We start from the raw sequence: 21,876 nt of genomic DNA on the forward strand, positions 1-21,876 counted from the left end.
TTTACTTTTGCAACCTGTTTAAAAATTGGAACAAACTTTAAAACATGTAAAAAAAATTGTTTTTACTTTTAAAATAAGAGGAAATTTATTTTTTATCTTATTTCTTTTTAATATTTTCAATATATTATTAATGTCATAACAAAGTCTACAAAAAGTATTCGAAATATTTAAGGAAAAATATTAAAAATTCTAAAGAGAAACCAAGTCCCTGGACAGTATAATTGCCCAAGTGCAATCATTATTATAAGTTCAATTTTAACACTTTATCATACATAAAAAATTTTTTTCTTGTTTTAAACGTACATTCTAAATAAAAAAAATGATAAAGATGTTTCCAAACATCATTTCTTGATTAACAAAGAATCATCTGCCCTAGAGATATAATTCTTTTTTTTTGGTTTTATTCTATGTACAATTACTTATCTCTCAAAACACAGTGCACGTTAACTAGGAACCTTATTTTGGCCCATTATCACCCAAGTTAATGCTGTTAATTACGAAAAACCCCAATTTTTGTAGCAATTTTTATTACCAGAACAAAGAATTATTTATACTTATTAGACATGTAAAATAACAAATAAGTTAATGAATAAAAATTGGTTATACGTCATAAAAATAATAAGAAAATAGTTACCAGAGATAAATTAAAGTAATACAATGCGTTGTAAATCCTTAAGATCATTCTATTACCTATGTTTATTACTATTTTTTGTTTTTTTTTTCGCAAATTTAGTTCTAACCTTCTTTTGTCATATACTATATTTAGCCTTTTGAAGAATTTATTCAACCTACAGTAGATTGAACAAATTCTTCAAAGTATAATACTATAAAAGTATAATCCTTTTAACTTAAAATTATTCTTTTATAAAAGAATTATTCGATGTGTATAACATCGTGCACATAGTATAGTTATTAAAACGAATTTGATGTTTTAACAGAAATTAACCATTATTGATTATTAAATGTAATGTTAGGTCATTAATTATTATAAAAACTTTAAACGTCAGAAAATTTATCTGTATAGATTTTCTATAGTTCAGTATCGTTGTTAAAGTCTTAATAAAGAGTTATTGATTTTGTCAACTTGATTGATAGTATAAAGTTTTTGCACACATAAATTAAGTGCCAAATGTTTTCATCATCAATATTGTATCGACGTTAACTTTCCGTAAATTTAATATAGCCGATCAAATAACTGACTGTGCATATTTAATTTTATGTTTCAATCAACTATTTGTTATTTAAATTTAGTTTCAGGAAATCATTATTGAGGACTAATAGCCTTTGTCTAATTTTTTATATGTATTATATTTAAGTACTGTATGGCTTTGGAAGTTATATTTATAAAGTTTTTTGGTTGAAATGTTTATATAATAATATTATATATCAGTGACGCTGAGACTACTGAGTCACATATTGTACATGCAATTTTTTTTTGGATAGATAATGCAAACCAATTAAAAAATTAAAATAATTTTTCAATTACTATTTAGAAAATAATATAGAAATATTACGGCCCTATAATACATCTTAAGATATATATATATATATATATATTTTTTTTTTTTTTTTCAATTCCTTAGCGATAAGACTATTGGATTTAAATTAAATTAATTGCAATAATATGTTTATATATTAACATAAAGTACATTATGATTATAATCCTCAATAAATGAAAAACAAAACATTTTTTAAACATGTAAAAAGATCAAAATGTTTAAACCATTTATCTGAAATATATAGGTCGTTTGAAAAGTAAGAACTGTTTTTTAAAATTAAACACTATCTAAAGATTTGCATCGAAGCGTTTTTTTTTTATAGTGATTTTAATCACTAATATTATTATACTTAATCCAACTATGCTACGTCACCACTGTGCCGCGACCCCCCTTTGCTGGGTTTTTTATCTTTGGTCAGCTAGAACTAGTATTATATAAAAAAACCATCCATAATTAAATTAATTTTGTTATACGTTGGCTTCGCCTAGCGTAGACACCAAAACTCACACAAAAGAAACGAATTCTGTTCTTTAATGTTAACTGTGTTTCTTTGGCTCTCCTCCAGTATACTTGCCGGAATATGCAGGTCAGCCCAAGCTCTCAAATTAATGAGCCACTAAAGGGGTAGCCTACAAACCCATCAGCACAGTTTAGTTCGAAAGTAGTAGACTGAAGGGTGACCCTTTGATAGGCACAACTATCTTTTCACTTGCCAGTTCACACACTAACTATTGGCATTAACTGAAGGACCTGCAATTCGACATTAACTCTAGCTACGCACACAATAATAAAAATAATAGACATTTAGTAAATGAATAACAATAAAAGGTCTTTATGACGTTTATAAATAATTGTTATCCAATCATAATGATATGACACACACAAAATAGTATAATAATTAATACACAATTTCAATAACGCTCATACAAATATAAAAACTAACGGCGACGCAAATCCGTCAGTGAGTTCCCTTTCTTAATTTGGTCCCCCCCTTTTTATAGTGAGTGGTTCCGTACAGATTTTACATTATTTCTAATTGTTATTTTTTTTACAATTTTTATTGACATCATAACTTAAGGTTTTACTACAATGTATAAGTGTAAATCACACTTGTATCGTTTTTGTTTAAATCCCACTGTGCTATTTATATAAAACATATAAGTTAATTATATAGTTATCGAAAAATTTTACTTTGATTGATATAATTTAAAAAAATTTATAAAAGTATCACAAATATTACTACATTTTTTAAGTCCAAAAACATGATTTTGCCACAAACGTCAACTCGCTTAGCACTCCTCTGGTTGATCTTTTGTACCTCGATCGAATATATTGACGAGTTAGATCGTTGCCAGAATATATATCTACTTTTATACAGTAAAACGTGTAAATATTACCCCATTATAAACTAAAAACTTGTGTGGTAGTGAATTTCTGGACAATCTCAGTACTATTCGGTTCGAACAACTGACCGAAGCAAATGAAATATGAATATAAGATATTTTCATTCCTCGTTAAATTTACACATCGTCGACATCATTAATCGCCATAGTTATTGTTCAAAAGCTGAAAAAACCGTAAAATCAATTTCCCTGTATAATCGTTAGTAAAATGACCATTACCAATGCGAAATTAGGGGCGTATAAAAAATATTCTTCGTCCGTTTGGCCACCGCACGATAAACTAATAAAAGTTTCTCGTTAAACTATTTGACGCAACAATTTGTATCCAAAAGTTTTTGAAAAGTTGTTCACAGTTTTTTTTTTTACAGGCTACTTAAAGAAAACACCAATATCCCATTAAAACGAGTGCGTTTCGCTCTGAGGCTAGAGAACTCACGAATCGAATTACATAACAGTTAGACAGCTTTGACAGTGAGTGTAGTGAGAAAAATAAATGTAATGCTTCCGACATCAGGGCAGTAGCAAAGCTGTAGCAACTAACGTCTAAACGTTTTAAGGTACTGCGCATAGAGTTTAATCTATGTGCGTGATCATTGTACATAATTATTAAGTCCAGCACGTTTATGACGAGGCGAGTTTTAACTGTTATTTTACTTGGATATGTTGAATTTTGAATTATGCGAAAATATGATAAAACATACTGATTAAAATGCAACTATACACACCTGCATTCTTAACAAAAAACCCGTCGAGATCTTATAGCTGCAACCAATAGACAAAGCTTAAAGATGCAATAATCGATAATTATTATTTTTACAAAATAAACTCATATAAACGACTTTTGAAGCCAAAACAAAACGTCTTTGATAAAATAACAAACACTTAAAGATACATAATTATCCAGAATATATAATCGTTTAATTATAACCAGTAAAATTGTATCTAAAATGGAATGATCACGCAAACGTGAGACGAGGTTGACGTCCCATTTCGACTCCTGTACACGTATTGAACAAATCGTAGATAGTAGTTGCCTTGGGCGAATATTATCTTTGAAATATTTAAAAAATAAAATCAATAACAACACCACTGAGAATGTACCTGTAACTGTGTATTTATAATATGACATACTTATTATTCAGTTATCAATTCAAATTCAATTCAGCTTGGAGTGATGCCGTCCATATTGTAACTTGAGTTTATATTAAATTGTACAGTATGATCATTAATAGTCAACCACTAGATATTTTCTAAAATAATGACCATTTTAAGATTATTTTTATTAAACATATATCAAATTAAAGCTTATTTTATGTAACATAAAATGAAAAAAAAAAATTTGTCCCGACGACCTATCTTCTATGCGCAAATGGCTACCATATTAAAAATATGCTATTTTAACAAATTTTTTTTTTTATTTAAACACTATCTACAGATTTGCATCGAAGCGTTTTTTATGATAGTGATTTTAATCACTGTCAGATATCATCTATACTGGACCCAACTATGCCACTACCCCACTGTGCCGCCACCCCACTGTGCTGTGTTTTTTTTAATTTAAATAGCAATTAATCTAAGTTTTGAATACAATTATTATTAAGAGTAACACTTTTTTTTTAAAATTACTTTACAAGTATTGATTAATTAAGACTATACTTTACTTTTTTTTAAATGGCAACATTCAAATCTAACTATCTCTAAACTTATCTAGCTGAGAAATTGATTGGTCAGTAATAAACTTTGAACCGGTAGTTCAGAAATCATGAAAAATTTTTACCATGATGGGACGAGTAGCACGGCAAAGAAATGCATGATAAAAAAAATAACATGACCCGCACCTCAAATCTAATCAAGATTGAAAATGTTAATAATTTCAGAAACACTGGCTAAATAGTTGTTATCAAGCAGTCATTCTCTTGATTCAATAATTTTCTAACAATTAATCTAACAAAATACATGTATGTTACTGTATAAAAAATTTAAACGGTACCCTTATATGAGATAAGGGATACTCTTAAGAAAATTTTACTTACTTTTAAATCAAAAATAAATAATACTATACAACACCAAAAATAAATGTGTTCAAAATTATTATTATTTTAGGAGAAACTCAGAAATCTACTATAAACCTAATACCTTGTAGTCATCGACTAATTTTTATTAAAATAGGTTACAATAATAAAACAGTTCACGAAAAACAAAATAAACTTCACTTTAAAACCTAACTTAGGAATACTCTTAAAATATTTATTTATTTTAGACTGTAAGTATCTGCCAAACGCACGTCAAAGTGTTGGCAACTATATCTTATAATGCATTGTTTAGGGTATCATAAGTTTTGTATTTTAATAAACAAAGAATTTCAAAACATCTTATGTAAACTTTTAATGAAATAATAACTTAATATCTAGACATCAAAATGTTTAAAAAACGAATGCTACCCGATATCGACCTCAAAGTATTCTACATAACACAATTCGGTTAAAATAACATGTAGTTAAAATAAATATTATCAATAAAATATTATAATATTTTATTAGTACTCGATAATGTTACTATACATTATTTATGGTAAGTTAATACTATTGATAATACAAAACCAACACAACCTAGGGATCTGAAATAAAATTCTTATTTCAATAGTTTTTTTTACAAAAAAAAAACCGTTTGAATTTTGATATTCTCATTAAAAATAAACTATTTTAAACTTTGTAAAGTGTCAAAATGGTTTTGTAGGTGTCTTATATAAAAAATGGTTGTAACGAACTAGATTTCGACTTGAAATGAGTTCTAAATTTATAAAATCCTCACGGTAAATAATAGTTGTCAGTATTTTTGTTTAATAAAATTGGCTACCAGAAGGTTGTAACAATAAATCTTTAGGACAAAAATCTTAACCATGACGAGTCTACTAATGTTAGAGGTAATTGTCCAATGAATTTTTATTTGTCTTTCAACACAATCTAAGTTACACCACATATAAAACCTAAATTCTACTTAACAAAATCACAACTACTCGTGTAAATGTCCTGAATAATCATTTTTTTTATATATATTGTAAATGTATAATTTTATAAGACTTTGTTTTTTTTTTTTTTTTTATCAAAATTTAATAAAATCTTTCTCTCAATTTGGTCAATTAAAATTTTAACGAAAGCGGTTTATGTATAAAATTACATCTATAACTGTAAAGTTTGATTCCACAAACGTATAATGAAGGAGAGTTCTTAAATTAAAAAAATTTCATTTGTCAACAATCAATTTTTGTGATCAATTAACCTTCTCCGTAATCTTCATATGTTATAGCAGAAACTAAAAAACCAGTTATAAACTTAAAGCCTGAAAGTCTTACAATACAAATGAATCGTGTTTGTTGATAATTTTTTTATATTTTCTTTGGAAAGAAAAATGAAATATTAAAAAGCCATTTACAACAGTTTTTTTCATCACTGTTATCATTCAATTTTCTTGTAACAAAATGAAGTATTCATTTATCATCATTTTGGCAGTAAATTTCAGTCTGAACCCGTCTAAAGGGATAATCCTTCAGAGACAGGTCGAGATAAGCTCAAGAAAAACAAAACGTACTTATAATTATTATTTAGTCCATTTACTTAATGAAATCGAAAAATAAAACTGACGGCCGTTACAGTGCGGGTTATATGTATAGCACGTGACTCATATTGCAGTTAAAGGCTAGGGCTGCAATTGAGCGACGTCGAGGCAGTAAAAAACATATTTGGCAACATTCCAATTAATAGCATTTGAAAATACTGAACGCTTACATAAATGTTATTACATCAATTAATTGCCCCGAAAGAGGTTTTAGTTGTAATTATGTCGTCATTTTGTTTGAAATAAATTTCCTTGGCTTTGAATTCGTCTATAAACTGCAGGTGGCTCTAGGAAGTCTCGCTTGTGATAATTAAAAGTAGCTATTAAAATAGCTCTTATGAGTTATAAAAAAAATTTTGTTTCTATAGGAATTTCTGGACTAATATGCTAATCAGCTTAATTCACAACAGTATTAACTTTTATCATAAAATTTATCGAAAAACAACATAAAAAGCAATTTATAGAAGACGTTATTTGTATTTTATACGCAGCTTATGTAAGAATCTAACATGTATTTAATTAGAGTACACGCATTATGCTCTAATAGTTATATATAAAATATGTTTGAATTATTTTTTTTCATCAATTACTACTGGTTGATATAATCACATGGAAGTGAATACCAAAAATTATTGAAATTCCGTGTCTAAAATAATTTTAGTTATTTATTTTACAAACGTATTTCTCTTGTGGAATAATTTTTTGTAAGTTAATAACTTATTAAATAAATCATACGTATATTAAAATAACCTTAATAAGTGTTCGCCAATTCATGTTTACATATTTTACACAGCCATAATACGTATTATAACAAAGTTATAAGTTCTTTATTTTCTGATTTTTTTAAAGTTAAATATCAAACAGAATTCGGAGTTTTAAACCGTCATAAAAAAAATCTAGAAATAAATAAGTACACTCATTGAATTTTAGTGATGTAGATTTTTATCGATATTACTCATTATTACACATCTGTAGTCTATTACTGTCCAATACTTTAACCAATGCTAGTTAAATTAGTAAATATTTGTCGACTGCTAATACTGTAAATGCTGATTCGGGTACCGTTTTTTTAAATACATTGCGTATCGAGACGCCGTTGAATTCGAACGGAATCGATTTTTGTGTCCATTCTATTTCTTAATGACCGGATTTAATTAAGTTTCCCTAGGACAAACACGTTAGCAGTTACACGGAACTAATCTCGTCCGAATCCAATTAACGATAGTTTTAACAGAGTGTACAAAAATGATTGGCTTTATAGCTCTAACGACGTCTCTTATATTGTAAGACGTATTTTTTTCCACGACGCTGACCTTTGAGAAGTTAACACACCCCCGTTACATTGTATAACTGACTCGGGAAAACAATAGAGTTTGTTTGTCGTCAGGCACCGGAGCGGATGGGGTCGTTAGTGTTTTCAACTGAGAACGTTCAAAGGTGTCTGTAATAATTATACAACAGCTCACATTTTCCGACCTGGTATAAAACCCCTGCGGGCACAAATCATCTATATTTCCGGCCTAATGTACGTATGGCAGGGGAATACAAGAAAACCAAGACACCGCCCACGATTATTACATAACTTTAGATCACCTCGATCAGAGTTACCGATGTGAAAACATAACGCCTACGTATCTATCTAACCCGGCACAACATCAAACCCCTTGACTATGGACTGCAGTAAAACTGATTACCGATCACAAGACTATTAATGATTAGTTATTAAAACAATTGACGGAATACACCGTCGAATCTCTCAACTAAAAAGTGCCTAAACAGCCATTAGTTAATTAAATTATAAATTTGTAATACGGCCGTTACGATATACATCATTTTGTAAGCGTTAAACGCTTGAATAGCATTCAAAACTTACATAACTATACTTAATTAAAAATTATACTTGAGATTTAAGTCCAAATTCTTGCTGCACGTCTGCCAAAATATCAACTTCGTATAATCTGTCGCTTATTTTTAACCGGAAGTAATAATTACTACTGTTAATAATGACACAATCATTATAAAATACAAATAAATATTCACACACCAATTTGCAACTTCTTTAGATTTACAATAAAGAAACGTACATTTTAATTGCATACTAAATCATATTAAATTTCAATTAGCGCTATAAATCAAAATGTGTTTTCTATTTGTTTTTTATAGTTATTTTTTTTATAAATACGTCAATTATTATTCGATAAGCTTAATATTTTCGAACACTCAAAACCTTTTAAATTTAAAACTCATGATAACTGGATTTTTTGTATATTTTGTGTATTTACAATTCAACATACTTCTTTTAATCTCATTGAGCGCACAATTTTATTAAAATAAGTAATAAATTATTCAACAACACTTGGTACATACAATATCAAAATTTATTTCGGTACTCCGAAAGAAAAGAAACAAAAGGATTTTAAAACGAAACGCAAATAGTGGCATATAGAGATTTCCCAGGAAAATTAATTTCATTAAGTATTTTATTTTTTAGAGATTCTCGGTACTCGCATTTATTCAATTCTACCTTTTTTTGATTCAAATAATACAACAATAATACTATACTTTGAATAGTCATTTATAATTCTCAGTACAAAAAAAAAATATTCAAAATAAAACATCTCACTCATTTGAGAAAAATGTAATTAAATCCTATAACAGATTGATTCTAACCTAACCACTCAATTACTCTTAATATAATAAATTTTTTAATTAGTTGCTTATGAATGTTTTTATATGTCCGTAAAAAAAAATTGTGTTCATCGCTTATTTCTTATAGAGTAGTAAACTTCATTTTTTTTTTTAATGTCAATTTACATATTTCAGTATCTGAGAACTAGACTAACGTACGTAATATTGAGTCGAATTTGCAGAAAATCATAAAAAAATAGAAAAATTTAACTTCTTTAAATGCTATAGAAATAAAATAAAATTAACCATTGATTTTAAAGCATTAAATTAAATTGATCATGTTATTGGTATACATTACAAAAAATTACATGATTTATATTCCATTAGTATATATTTTAGGTAGACTATTCGAGTTACGTATTTTTGGCACAAACTTAAATTAAGACTTAAACTCTCAAAACTCAGATGAAATTTTGAAAGGGTCATCGTAACAAAATAATGTCGATAAAGATCGATGCAAACATTAATTCCACATACGAAAATGTAATAATCTGAAAAATATTTTATTCTGAGGACAGATATAACTAGCTAATAAAATAGAAAATGACTGATCGATAACAACTTCTAGACAAGTATTTTAGAAATTATGAACATTTTTATACCTAGGTGGGAGAAATGAGGCTGAGGGATACCTAAGGATAAAAATAGTAGCACCTACTCCACCTCACCTCCAATCATTACTTTAAACTGTTAATTACATCTCAAACACTGGTTGGGCCATCTTCTTAATAAGATCATTATCATAAGCTAGTATGCATGTTCTCATTTAAAAAATTAACACCCTTATATGGTATTGGGGATGAACATAAAAAATACTTTATGAGTGATAAATTGAGAAAAATATTCAACTAAAAGAAACCAAAAAGAAAATAATAAAGGAGAGTAGAAACTACTTACTTTATTTTCAATGCACAGTATGTTTGAATAGTAAAACTGTGTACTTTAAATATTCAGAGTGATTGAAAATTAAAGACTGAATTATTTTCAATATACTTTAAAAAAATGTAAAGTAAAATATTCAAAAGTTATTTCAAAACTTGGTTGGACACCTTTATAGGATAAAATTCTGAAATAAAGTTGTTATCGACCAGTAATTTCCTTAATGACATCATTTTTTGGCTAGTCAAATATGTACGTCGCTGTTTGAAAATACAAAGTGGCCACCCCTATAAAATGTAAGAGATAAACTTAAAAAATATTTTATAAAAGTTAAATGCATTGTCATTTCCTTTGTTTTGCCGACGACATCAAACTATTTATGCGTGTAAGCTCGACCGATGACTGTTTGAAATTACACGACGACCTTAATAGATTTTCTAAACGGTCAAACTCAATGGGATTGTCACTTAATTTAACCAAATGCACAGTCTTTGCGTATCATAGAACAAAACATCCTGTTGTGTTTCACTATAGTATTACCGCAGTAAATATCTCGCGTGAGTTGAACTCTATTACAGATCTACGCTTTAAGTTTAGTTATAATCTTGATCCTATGCTTCGTATTGATTATGTTTGCTGTAAAGCTTTTAAAGCGTTAGGTTTTATTGTGCGTTTGGCCGAAGATTTCAAGCGAGGACTTTCACTTAAAGTGCTATTCTGTTCTATAGTCAGACCTGTTGTAGAATATGGTAGTGCAGTGTGGGATCCTTATACTGCCTTAGGGCTCGCTACAGCTTGAGCGAGTTCAGCGAAAGTTCCTACGCTTTGTCAGCTACTCGCTCAACATAGTCTGTCCAAACCACGATTATGCCCCTGTCTCGTATTCGCTTGGCCTATCCTCATTGGCTGCGCGTAGGCGCAATGCTGGAATTAATTTCCTAATTGGTTTATTGAATGGTAATATTGATTCGCCGAGCCTGTTGTCCCTCATATGTTTCAGAGTACCTCGGCGCGCAACGAGAAATAATGATCCATTTGTTGTACCTCGCTGCCTAACTAATTATGCAAAAAATGAGCCACTTAGGCGTCTTATGACTAATGCCAATGTTGACACTAACTTTTCATTTTAATTTTGGTATTTTTCTTTATGTTTTATAATTAAATTCATTTTCATTTTTTATTTTTATCTTTACGTTTAATAATTAATTTGCAATAACCTAATTTATGTTCTTGTATTATTTGTAAAAAGGGCTTCTGCCCGTGAAATTATAAAATAAAATAAAATGCATATACTTATATAGATACAAAAATATTATTTTAAAAGAAATTGAGGATATGGTTTTAAAAGAATTACCCTGTATACACAGAGTGTTTAAGTATCAACTCTTACTTTGGATATTAATTTCGAAAAATAAATACTTCTTTGATAATCCAAAAAAAAACAATTCTCAAATTGTTATTATTTTAATCGAAATCTAGCGGCCAACAATAAAGTAATTACTCTGTATAATTTTTAAAAGACATTTTAAATAAAATTATTGTTTACAGCTATTTAATATTCACCGCGTACTATATTCTATTCGTGATACAAACGTTTTTTTCTATTTCTATAATTTTCTGTGTAAACAATTCTCTCTCTCTCAAAAAAAAAAAAAGAGTACATTTTTAAAATAGAATAAGACTTGCGTATACGTATTTCTGTGACTTTTTGAATTAAACATTTTTAGTTTTAAATTAATATTTTAAATATATTATTAAATAATATGAACTACAAGTTCTTATTATAAAATAAGACTTGTGTTTTTCGTCGAAAACGCCACATACTCGATGATGCCCTCCGGACGTTACTCAGACACTTTCATTGCGCAACCGATCTTCATTTCAGACAAAATCTAAGTAAAAATCGTGTAATATTTTTTTGAAAATCACCGACTAACAATTAGTTTTTATTGGTTGGTTATTTTTATGGTATTTAATCGATTGAATTTTTGAAATTTCTGAATGACTACACGACGGACGCGGTAATTGCGGGCAGCGCATATACGTTAACCTACCCGAAAGCGAGTTAACCTGCAGGTAAAAAATAGGAGGAAAATAAATATAAAAACATCCGTGTTCTATATGGCTCTTGTTTATACAGATACGTTTATAATGGTAATAATTTTGGTACGCCTCACCAACCCTCTCTCACAATTTTCGTATATGTTGTGTCGCGTCCTAATCTATAATTATTAATGGCATAATTATAATAATCCGTCACGGTAATCTCTGTGTGGGAAAAGATACAACGAGTCGATAACGTCGCGCGGTACACTTGGATTTTTAAATTGGTGCTACTCATCCGACTATCTTGCAAGGGGTCGTTTTACTATTAGTAAAACAAAACAATAAATACCAACAGTAATAGTTATTGATACGTTTGTTTTAACGCGGAGAAGACGCTCAGTAACACGAAAGTGGACAAATTCTGCTTAGTCATTCACACAAAGTAATGACTCGATTTGTTTTTTTCTTTTCGTCGAACGCAAAATGGTTACAGACGTTTTCTCAAATTGACTTGTACAATATCTCAATCTTCGGAGGAAAATAATCTATAATCGTATTATATTATATCTCAGATGTTATTGATTTTTTTGAAAATTTCCTCCGAGTTAAAAATACTAGAAAAAAAATTTTCTTGTTGATAAATCACCAACGTAGATAAATTCGGTTTCTTAACAAATTACTTTTGTTTTTCATTACATTGATATTCAAATTGCATTTAATTATAAATTAATTAAAATCCATTCATGATTAACTAATTTCGTTTTGTACTTCAATACATTTAAATTAAGAAGTACGATTTGTCTAAATAATTATTTAATTTTGTCCATATTTAAAGGTTTCGAACAAATTATCCTGAGAATAAAGTTATTTGAAATTCATAAAGTGGGTAGTGGTGCCGACGGATCGGGTTGGGACACTTTATAATAATAACAGAAATCACACCCACACCACTTACCAATTCTAAGTATTAAAATGTCTGACGCGTTGAAGTTTGACCGCTGCGACTGACTGTTCTTTTGTCTTTTCCTATTTGACAGATTGGTCTAATTAAATTTTTTCCAAAATTATTAATCGCCAATCCGATACCTACTGCGGTATTTTTTTTACAGTTTGTTTGATCTTTTAGAAACGTCTGGATTTATTATTAGTGATAATTTGTTATCACGTTCAACTGACATCACCTTTTTCGCCATCGTCAGCACTGCCTTTTTTTTACAGACAACCACATTCGCATCCCTCGCTGTCTATAAGCAAACTTTTAACGTTAAAGCCACTGGTTTTAATACCATTACAATTTACCCACACACACAACACCTGACAATATCCAAGAAAATGCCTGTTTTGGGCCATCAATCGTCCATTTTGTCGACCTCAGTCGGTTTCACAGTAAAGCGTCTCTCTTTTTGTTAAACGGTCAGGTTAATTTTTATAATTAGTTTTCTTAAATTAAAATTAACAACCAGGTAAACCCTATGCAACACTATAATTATTAAAATATTATTGCGTTACGGTCGCCGTTTAAACTCGTGTAAGGAATTGTTTAGCCCTTAGGAGTAAAGTTTAAATATAACGTTACTACCGATCATTAAAACTCATTCAAATTGCTTTAGCACTAAATGAATTTATCTCGGCGAATACGCAATTATTCAGTCCAATCAGACGACTCATTTAATTTGTACTCTGCGACCTTTTAGTTGGATAAATGTTTGTACAGCCAATATAATTTAACATATCGCCCTAAAAATTATTGGTTAAAAATGACATTAGATGAGACAGTGTACGATTAGACTGATAAAAAAAAAAAATGCGATTTTCAATTGGCGTCATCAAATATTTTAGTATATCAAAACACGATCAGCCCAAAAATAGACCCCCCGAAGTGAACACTAGCGGCGAGTTGTTCACAGGGAGTTTGCCTATTAAACAAAATAAAATTCACGGCGTTTAATTTTGCACTGGAATGCTGCGCGCGTACTCATTTTTTCTAAACGACTGCGTCCCGTTTATCGTGTAGTGTGCACTGGAAACGCGCAGAAAGTGTCCACGATGCCCGTCCGAGATTATTGGCGCGTTGGCAAAAACCACTGTTTTAACACATTGCGCGCACGTTCATGATCGTTCCAGATTTCCGTCAAAATATTCTGGTGGATCCCGTTCGACGAATGAGTCGCCGCCAATCCCATTGGACGAGTCATTAACTTCTGTCCTCGTGTTGTTCATTTCCACACACTGTTGTTGCGCGCCCCGTATTTCCTTGGCGGTGTTATTGTTCGGCGTCCTCTGCGAACGGCTGTGCACACCTATGTACGAGCATCCGTCCCGTGCGCCACAACAACAGTTTTAATTGCCATTATACACAATATTAGTGATAATCGAACGAGGTGAGGCATTTTAAATGTCCCACACCGCACACATAATCAATTTCTCAGGAGGCGCTCCTCCGTTTCTTTTATACTTGGCTCGCGTGACTCGTTAATTAAACGTTTCACTAAAGTATTATTACACATGGAAAACAACTTGTCCGCAAACACACTACACTCATAAAACGAGGTCCGCCGACATACCGAATGATTCTCGTGTTATTGGTGTACACGTTATACTTATTTTTAATTTCTTCTCTTTTAATTACATACCTGACTTAACGTTACTTTACATATATCTGTTCGTCGCTATCCATAAACATCATAATAATTCCAAGGGCTACGTGATATCTCGTTATTTCTGTTATTATGATAAGCCCCGAAACTCTTTCGCCTACAAAACGTTTCTATCAATTAGACACTAACGTGTTACGCGTTACCAATTCGGATAGCCACTCTGACAATTGGATTTTTAGATCATCCGGTTAACATTTGCTGTAGTGAAGTCTATGATAATATTTACAATTTAGCAATAACGAATTTGTTGTTGTTCGTTTTGAACGTTATTGTAAATTTAATTCAAATGTATTGTGTTTTTTCCAATTATTGTATTTGTAATACATGAAAATAAATGTTATATTTTCGTTTTTTTTTTTTCTAAAACTGATCAACAATAATAATTGTAAAACAATAAAGAATAACATTGTCTTAAATATATTGTTTAGTTTGTAGCGAGTAAATTTAAAAATGCATATTTTATTATTTATTAAGACATAATTTGAATGAAAAAAAAAAGAAATCGGTATAGTGTTATTTTTCTATAAATAATGGTAAGAGTTCAAACAAAGAAATAAAAAGAGGCGTTTCATTCGACGATCATCGATGAGTTACTAAATCTATGGCATCTCGATTTTTTAACGAAATAACATAAAAGTCATTGTTTTTATACTAATTACTTATGAATACGCAGTATGTAAAATCCTTTCTATTTTGTTGGTTATTGTTTTATAGAAACCTAACTTTGCGTTACTTTATTTTAAACATTGTCTACATTTAGTATTTTGCAGTTTATTTTCTAGATAACTATTTAAAACAGCACATGGCTAAATAAATTGATGTTCCTTTCAATAATTTTTATTGTGTTTTCCTGTAATTATTATTAATGGTAAGTGTTTTCTATTGAATTGTATTATTTTCATCGATACTATAATTAATACAATACATTAATTAGATATTTAAATTAAATTTAATTATTATTTTCTGTTATTTGTAAAAAAATATTTAACATTGAAAAACCTTATGGACATTTTTGAAAAAAAAAAGGTACGTGAATCTTCTTTGGTGTAAAGAATTGTACAAAAAATTTAATCTTCACAAAATTGGAACGTTTATTACTACTAAATATATACAAGAAAACTCTAAAAATACCGAGAAAAAATTATCTCTAGAAATATTGTACAATAAAAGACTATTCATTATAGATTGTTTCATAATATATATATATATTGTTTTTTAATTAATATTATTCATGAAAAATTAATTTATTCTACTCCACTTCAGAAAAACAATTTATTTCCAAAAATAATTAATCCATTGAAAATTACTATATAATGTCGATTATCTTTTTCTTTATAATTCATTAACAGTGAAATAATACAGCTGAATTCAAGAACATGAAAACTTTTGCTACTTATTAGTATAATTCATACATTTTTTGCGTAATATATAAGTAATTAATATTTAAAACTTTTTTTCCGCTCCGACTTACAATATAATATTATTCAGGTAGAATTAAAAATAATATTTTTATTAATCAAATTAAATATTTCTATTGTGTTCCAATGTTGATATTTCGCCTGTTTCTTATACGTTGAAAAAATATACAATAGTTTCACGAAAATAAATACTTTTTTTAAAATAAAATTTTCAATAGAGCAACTTAAACTGCGACATTATTTCATTGCAGACGGATCCTGAACGGGCAAGTTCTCAAGTGCAGTTAGAAACGCCTGTTGAATTTTCCGGAAAACGCTCAATATCTCCAACTAGTTTCATAATGAATGTAGCCAGGTCGAATTACATAAAACAATGGCCTTTGGAAATATGCTGCGCGTGTAAGGCGCCATCGAATTATGTAGCGCTAGAGAAATGCTATTTCAAAAAAGTAATGGCACTTTTAACACTACCAATAGACGACTCGCTAGGTTTTTTATTTGACTTTTTAGATTAGCGATTTGAAAAGTGAAAACGGAAACTTCGAACAACGTTTGTTGAAAGTCGAGAAAGACTTGGTCAAAGCGATGGACGTGATCAGCCAACAGTTCATGTTAAACGAAGCGTATAGACAACAATTAGAGACGGCCGATATGTTTTTAGAAGAACTCTTGGCGGCGCTTACGAACGAAGGGCGAATGACTTTTTGGGCACACGGTCAAGAGGTAAACGAACACACATTGCGTGCAACATTTTTATGCTTTGTGATAACTTTTTACAACGCGCTCTGTTCGCTAGTTTAATGTCGTCAGAGAGTTTTCGAGTTGCGGAGACGCAAACACCAATTACGACAATTATTCTTTGGTCAGGCCACAAACACCGTCCAAGGAATCTTACTACAAAGCAACTCTTAAACAACAAGATCGAACCATCCGTCACTTGGTCAACACTGTAAAAGACACTGTAGACTTATTTCTACAGGTGACATAATTTCAACCCGTGCAAAGTCGCGTCCACTTTGTAATATTTCAATTGACTCGTTACAGTTTAGCGTATCACCTGTCGATTTGAAGTCGGGAACCAATTCGAGTACTGTTAATTACGTGGATGAATCGGCAACCACTTACTCGCACAGTTCCGTGAGGCCTAGTGATTACAATGACTTTGACAAGAACCGATATGATCAATCAATGGAATCATTAACAGACCCGATAAAATCGAATTTCAAACAGGAAAATGGAAAATCGTTGAAATTTGCTGAAAACGACAATGTCCCGTCAAGTCACGTAATAGATTTTTTTTTGTATTGCCATTTAGTAAAATAATCGTCGTTGAGTCGTTTAGAATTAAAAAAACTATTATTATTATTATTTTCTATTTCGTTTTACTTTTATAAAATTCAAAGGAAATCAAATATGTACTTGGAATAAATTCCTATAGTTGGTATGTTTATATTTGTCGGTTGACTAACAATGCAGGTGACAATTTAATGTACAACGCCGTGAAATTAGATTGGAAAAAATGTTATTGCTTCTGAAATAATAACAAACACAGTAGTGTAAAAGATTTACGGATTTTTACTATTTAAATTAACTACTAAAATCAGTTCATAACTGATTCTAGTAATATGAATGTACGATATTGTATGAAGGTACAATTAGATAAACTTCAAAAAATGCTTTCTTTAGCGACTCCAAGACTTTTTCCTTGCCTTCTTTTCTTGACGCTTTTTAAACTTTTTCTTTGTGTAGCATGCGGCATATGTATTTGCCGTTATTTCGTTTTTTTAGAGTTATTTCGTAAGGTCTCGGGTGGAGATCGGCACATAACTACTCTAACGGTCCGCTCCTGATTAGAGTAAATAATGAAATTCTGGATTTAATTTTTCTTTTAATTTATAGGACCCTGTTGACACAGGAAATAATAAAAAAGAAAACGCCAAAGAATTATGCGTAGATGTTTTTCAAGAACATACGGCACAGAGGTCAACTATTGCAAATCAAACAACAGATCCGGCAAAAGTTTGTAATGCGGAAAATGAAGACGATACAGAATTCAGTGACTGGGAATTAGCTGATTTCCCTAGTTCAGACGAATGTTCCTTTTAGGTAAAAATAAAGCTTTTGTTATTAATGCGTTTCTCTAAAAATTACTAATATTGTTTGAATCGTCTTAATAATCGACCAAATCAGCAAAATATAAATTTAAGTGTACTTCTAATAGCAGCTGATGTTGAATGTTCAGTGAAAACTACCGAATCTTAAATATGTTTCGAGTTGCAATATTTCGAACTGTAGTTAAAAATACAAAAATAAAGAGGCGAAGATTTATTTGAGAATAATAATTTGATTCGGAAATGTGAGTAGGTTCGCAAATAGTACTGTATTTTTTACACAAGGAAAGTAAACAATTTTTGGTTAGAATAAATGTAAAAGAATAAATTAAAAGTAAAAAATAAAATAAATATGTATGCATAAACACTGGAGTGATTTATGTGATTTAATAGATTTTAGAGAGATTAGTAGACGAAAAGAAATTAATTGTAATATTATTCAATAGGAGAGGAGAGGATTAGGATGACCGGTTTCCCATAATTACCGAGTCTAGGACTCGAAGAATGATTAATATCTATGTATATTCTGCGTACTTTTATCAATGTTAACTACCATTAGTAAAAGAAATAACTGCAGAATATTTGCATATATTATTAGGGAATATTCTTATTACATTGGCTTTATGTTGAGCGACTGAAACTGCTAATAAACTGCACACAAGTGGTACGCTTCGTGTAATGGAAATATGTTGGTAGTGTACATAGAACTTTTTTTTATTACATTATGCTCATGACCACCGTATGTTCTGAAAATATTATAACGCTCGTCAATTATCACCAATACTTTTTATGGCGTTTCAAATTGGTATTCTGTAAATATTCCTCTTTAAGCTATAAAATGTGAAATCCGCTGGAATAGTACAAATTAGTAAATATACGCCGGCGTAGTGGTTCACACATTTACCATGAACGTTTTTCATAAACAGATCCTTTTTAGCAGCACTAGAAAAGAAAAAAACTCTTGTAGACAACACGAGTGATATTTTACAAATATTACAATTTTCTCTGCCTCCAATTGCAATACGAATTATTTACTTGTACTTATTATTATTATAGCTAAAAACATTTGTGTGTTAAAATGAAAACAAAATAACACTAAAATAAAAAGATAAAATATAACGATATCATATTAAAATTAAAAACAAATACACAGAATGAATAATAATTACTAAACTACAAACCTGTTACTTAATATGCGGTCATTCGGTAAAATTTTTAGAGGAGTAGAAGTGACCAGCGGAACTTACACGTTTAATATAACAATACAAATAGAATTTCGATTTAGATAAACATATTTGATTGGCTGAGCCCCCAAAGCTAATCTCAACATCAGACAAAAGGTATGCTCCGGGCAAAAAATCAAAAATAATTCATTAAAAAATTGACTTATAATAACGGTGTTAACGTAAACCGATTATATAACTTGCGGTCATACTTACATATTATAGACCAACTATAATTTATAGTTAGATATATACGCATACTTTTTTTTACTATACATGCGCATCACAAAAAAAGAAAAGAAAAATGACAACCACTTTCAAATTGTAACACATAGTTATTTTCATCATAACAAAACCATTACTTGGACACGCTTGGCATTTTTTTTTGTAAAATCCAAATTATATATCCGGACGGGTAACGTCGCAGTAGTGTTGTTACTACTTGATCTGCATTAGTCTGTCGTCCAATGCGCGTTTGGGGGCTAAGCCACTCTGCAAGAATCGTCACAACGCGCCACTACACGGCATCTATAGCAGAACATCACGACGACAGCCACAAATGACATCGTGCTGAGATCTGAGGTCCATAACTATTAGGCCGCGACTCATGATCGACACGGCTAGCCACGACTTGGACACCGTGTCCAAGATGAAAATTCGTAGGAATTCGTGAGGTATCATTGTTTAACTCGGTTTCGGTATTTTGTGAAAAACGTCAAAATCTAGTACCAGGAATTTATAAGGACTAATGTATGCGATCGTACGTCCCCGGGTGTCTCGAAAAATCGTCCAGCGTCGTCTCGCTAGAAAAATTCCAGGTGGCCACCGACATTATTCGTTGAGACGATATTTCTTATGAGTAGTTCCTGGTACTAAAATTACAAATTTTGCATAAAACTCTATACAACACGCCCTCATACCGACCCTATTAGTTTTACACCTACCGGCATATTTTTCTGCTGGCGTCCCTACTTATGTAATGTTGAAACATTGCAAGTAACAATGTCATGTACCAGTTTTTATTTATTTAATAGTTTTTTATTTTTTTAGACGGATAAATGACTAACTTAATAAGAAAAAAATCAGTTTTTGTTTTCAGTTCATATCAGTGTACAGATATGAAATTATTGTATAAAACAAAAGTTTTACGTTTTAAAACCGTTAAGATTATTAATAGTAATCCTCAACTGGTTAGTGAAAAATGTAAACTTAAATTTACCCGACAGTTTTTTATTTGTTGAAACAAGTTTATGATGAAATGTTACAAATGTAGTTTTTATTATTGTTATCTGTTGAGTTATTCAGCCGAATCGTAATAGAATTATTGTTTGTTATACCCGGAACGTTTGAAAAACTAATGTGAAATTCCATTAAATTGGTCCAACGGGCATCGTTTGATCTTCGCCGTCGCTCACGTGATACGCGTTGTGGTATTTAATTAGTAATTGTGATTACATTGAATCGGTTATTTATTAGCATATTTTACGAACAAGACGCATTGGAAGTGAATAATATGACTGCTGTCATATTAGACGGTGTGGTGCAGTGTAATATGACGTTGTACTCGCGCCGTCCAATCTAATCGGCCGACCGTTTGTATCGTTCGTTTGAGATTTCTGGTCGGCAGGTATTTTTAATTAAACTTGTTCAAATTTATTTATTGACGCGGACGTGTTTTTTTTCACTCAACGAGTTTTCATTGAACAGTTGAGGTGCCCGTGTGGCGATGGTTTTTGCAAAAACAGCGCACGCGCCGCCATCGACCACCGCGGTAAATAAAATAGTCGCAATAGACGTAGGGAAAGTTTTGTTATTGGGAAAAAAAAAATTAGTTTCGTTTATTTACGACGACGACGGTCTTGGCCGTACAATAATATTATGGTAATTGTTGCTTACCGGCGGCAGTGCCGTACACCACAGATGTAGGCAAAAACACATAATTTCCATACAGGAGGTCCGTGCGTTTTTTAAATTGTAATTATCGTATACCGTTCCAACAGAAGCGAACGCGTGGAAATAAATACAGGCCGTTATTTATTTATATTTTCACAGCGGACCGCGGAGGGTGCCGGACAGGTTTACACCTTGTAAATAATACGAGAAACAGTCTATTAATTTCGGAATTTGATTGCGTTGCTTTGAACGCAGGAACGAGATCGTTTTTTATATTTTATCTCACCTCGGCCCATCGAAATCGTTTCATTAAATAATACATAAACAGTCGACGTATATTGTTTTTGACAGGCACGAGTACACTTTATGGTACGAGTTCTTTCAGAGTTATAATCTCTAAGCGTTTAAAAAAGACATTTTGCGTATATTTTTTACGTAGGTTTT

General features: G+C 30.5%; 1 protein-coding gene across 7 annotated transcripts in view; it reads left to right on the plus strand.

Moving 5' to 3' along the window:
• LOC126900043 (uncharacterized) overlaps positions 1-21,876 on the plus strand; it is a 74,367-nt gene that overhangs the window by 38,043 nt on the left and 14,448 nt on the right. For 3 of the 7 annotated variants that reach the window (XM_050675470.1, XM_050675471.1, XM_050675476.1), the window contains exon 1: positions 18,194-18,311. In XM_050675470.1, coding sequence (XP_050531427.1) covers positions 18,299-18,311 — 13 coding nt within the window. In that variant the 5' untranslated portion in view covers positions 18,194-18,298. Of the gene's footprint in view, positions 1-15,535; positions 15,656-15,761; positions 15,814-16,456; positions 16,655-16,715; positions 16,929-17,001; positions 17,185-17,249; positions 17,490-18,104; positions 18,312-21,876 lie in introns of those variants that run through there. The other 4 variants (XM_050675473.1, XM_050675472.1, XM_050675474.1 and 1 more) reach the window with 3 other exon arrangements.

Source organism: Daktulosphaira vitifoliae, unplaced genomic scaffold (genome assembly GCF_025091365.1).
Source record: "Daktulosphaira vitifoliae isolate Bord-2020 unplaced genomic scaffold, ASM2509136v1 Scaffold_2, whole genome shotgun sequence".
In the NCBI taxonomy this organism is placed as follows: Eukaryota; Metazoa; Arthropoda; class Insecta; order Hemiptera; family Phylloxeridae; genus Daktulosphaira; species Daktulosphaira vitifoliae.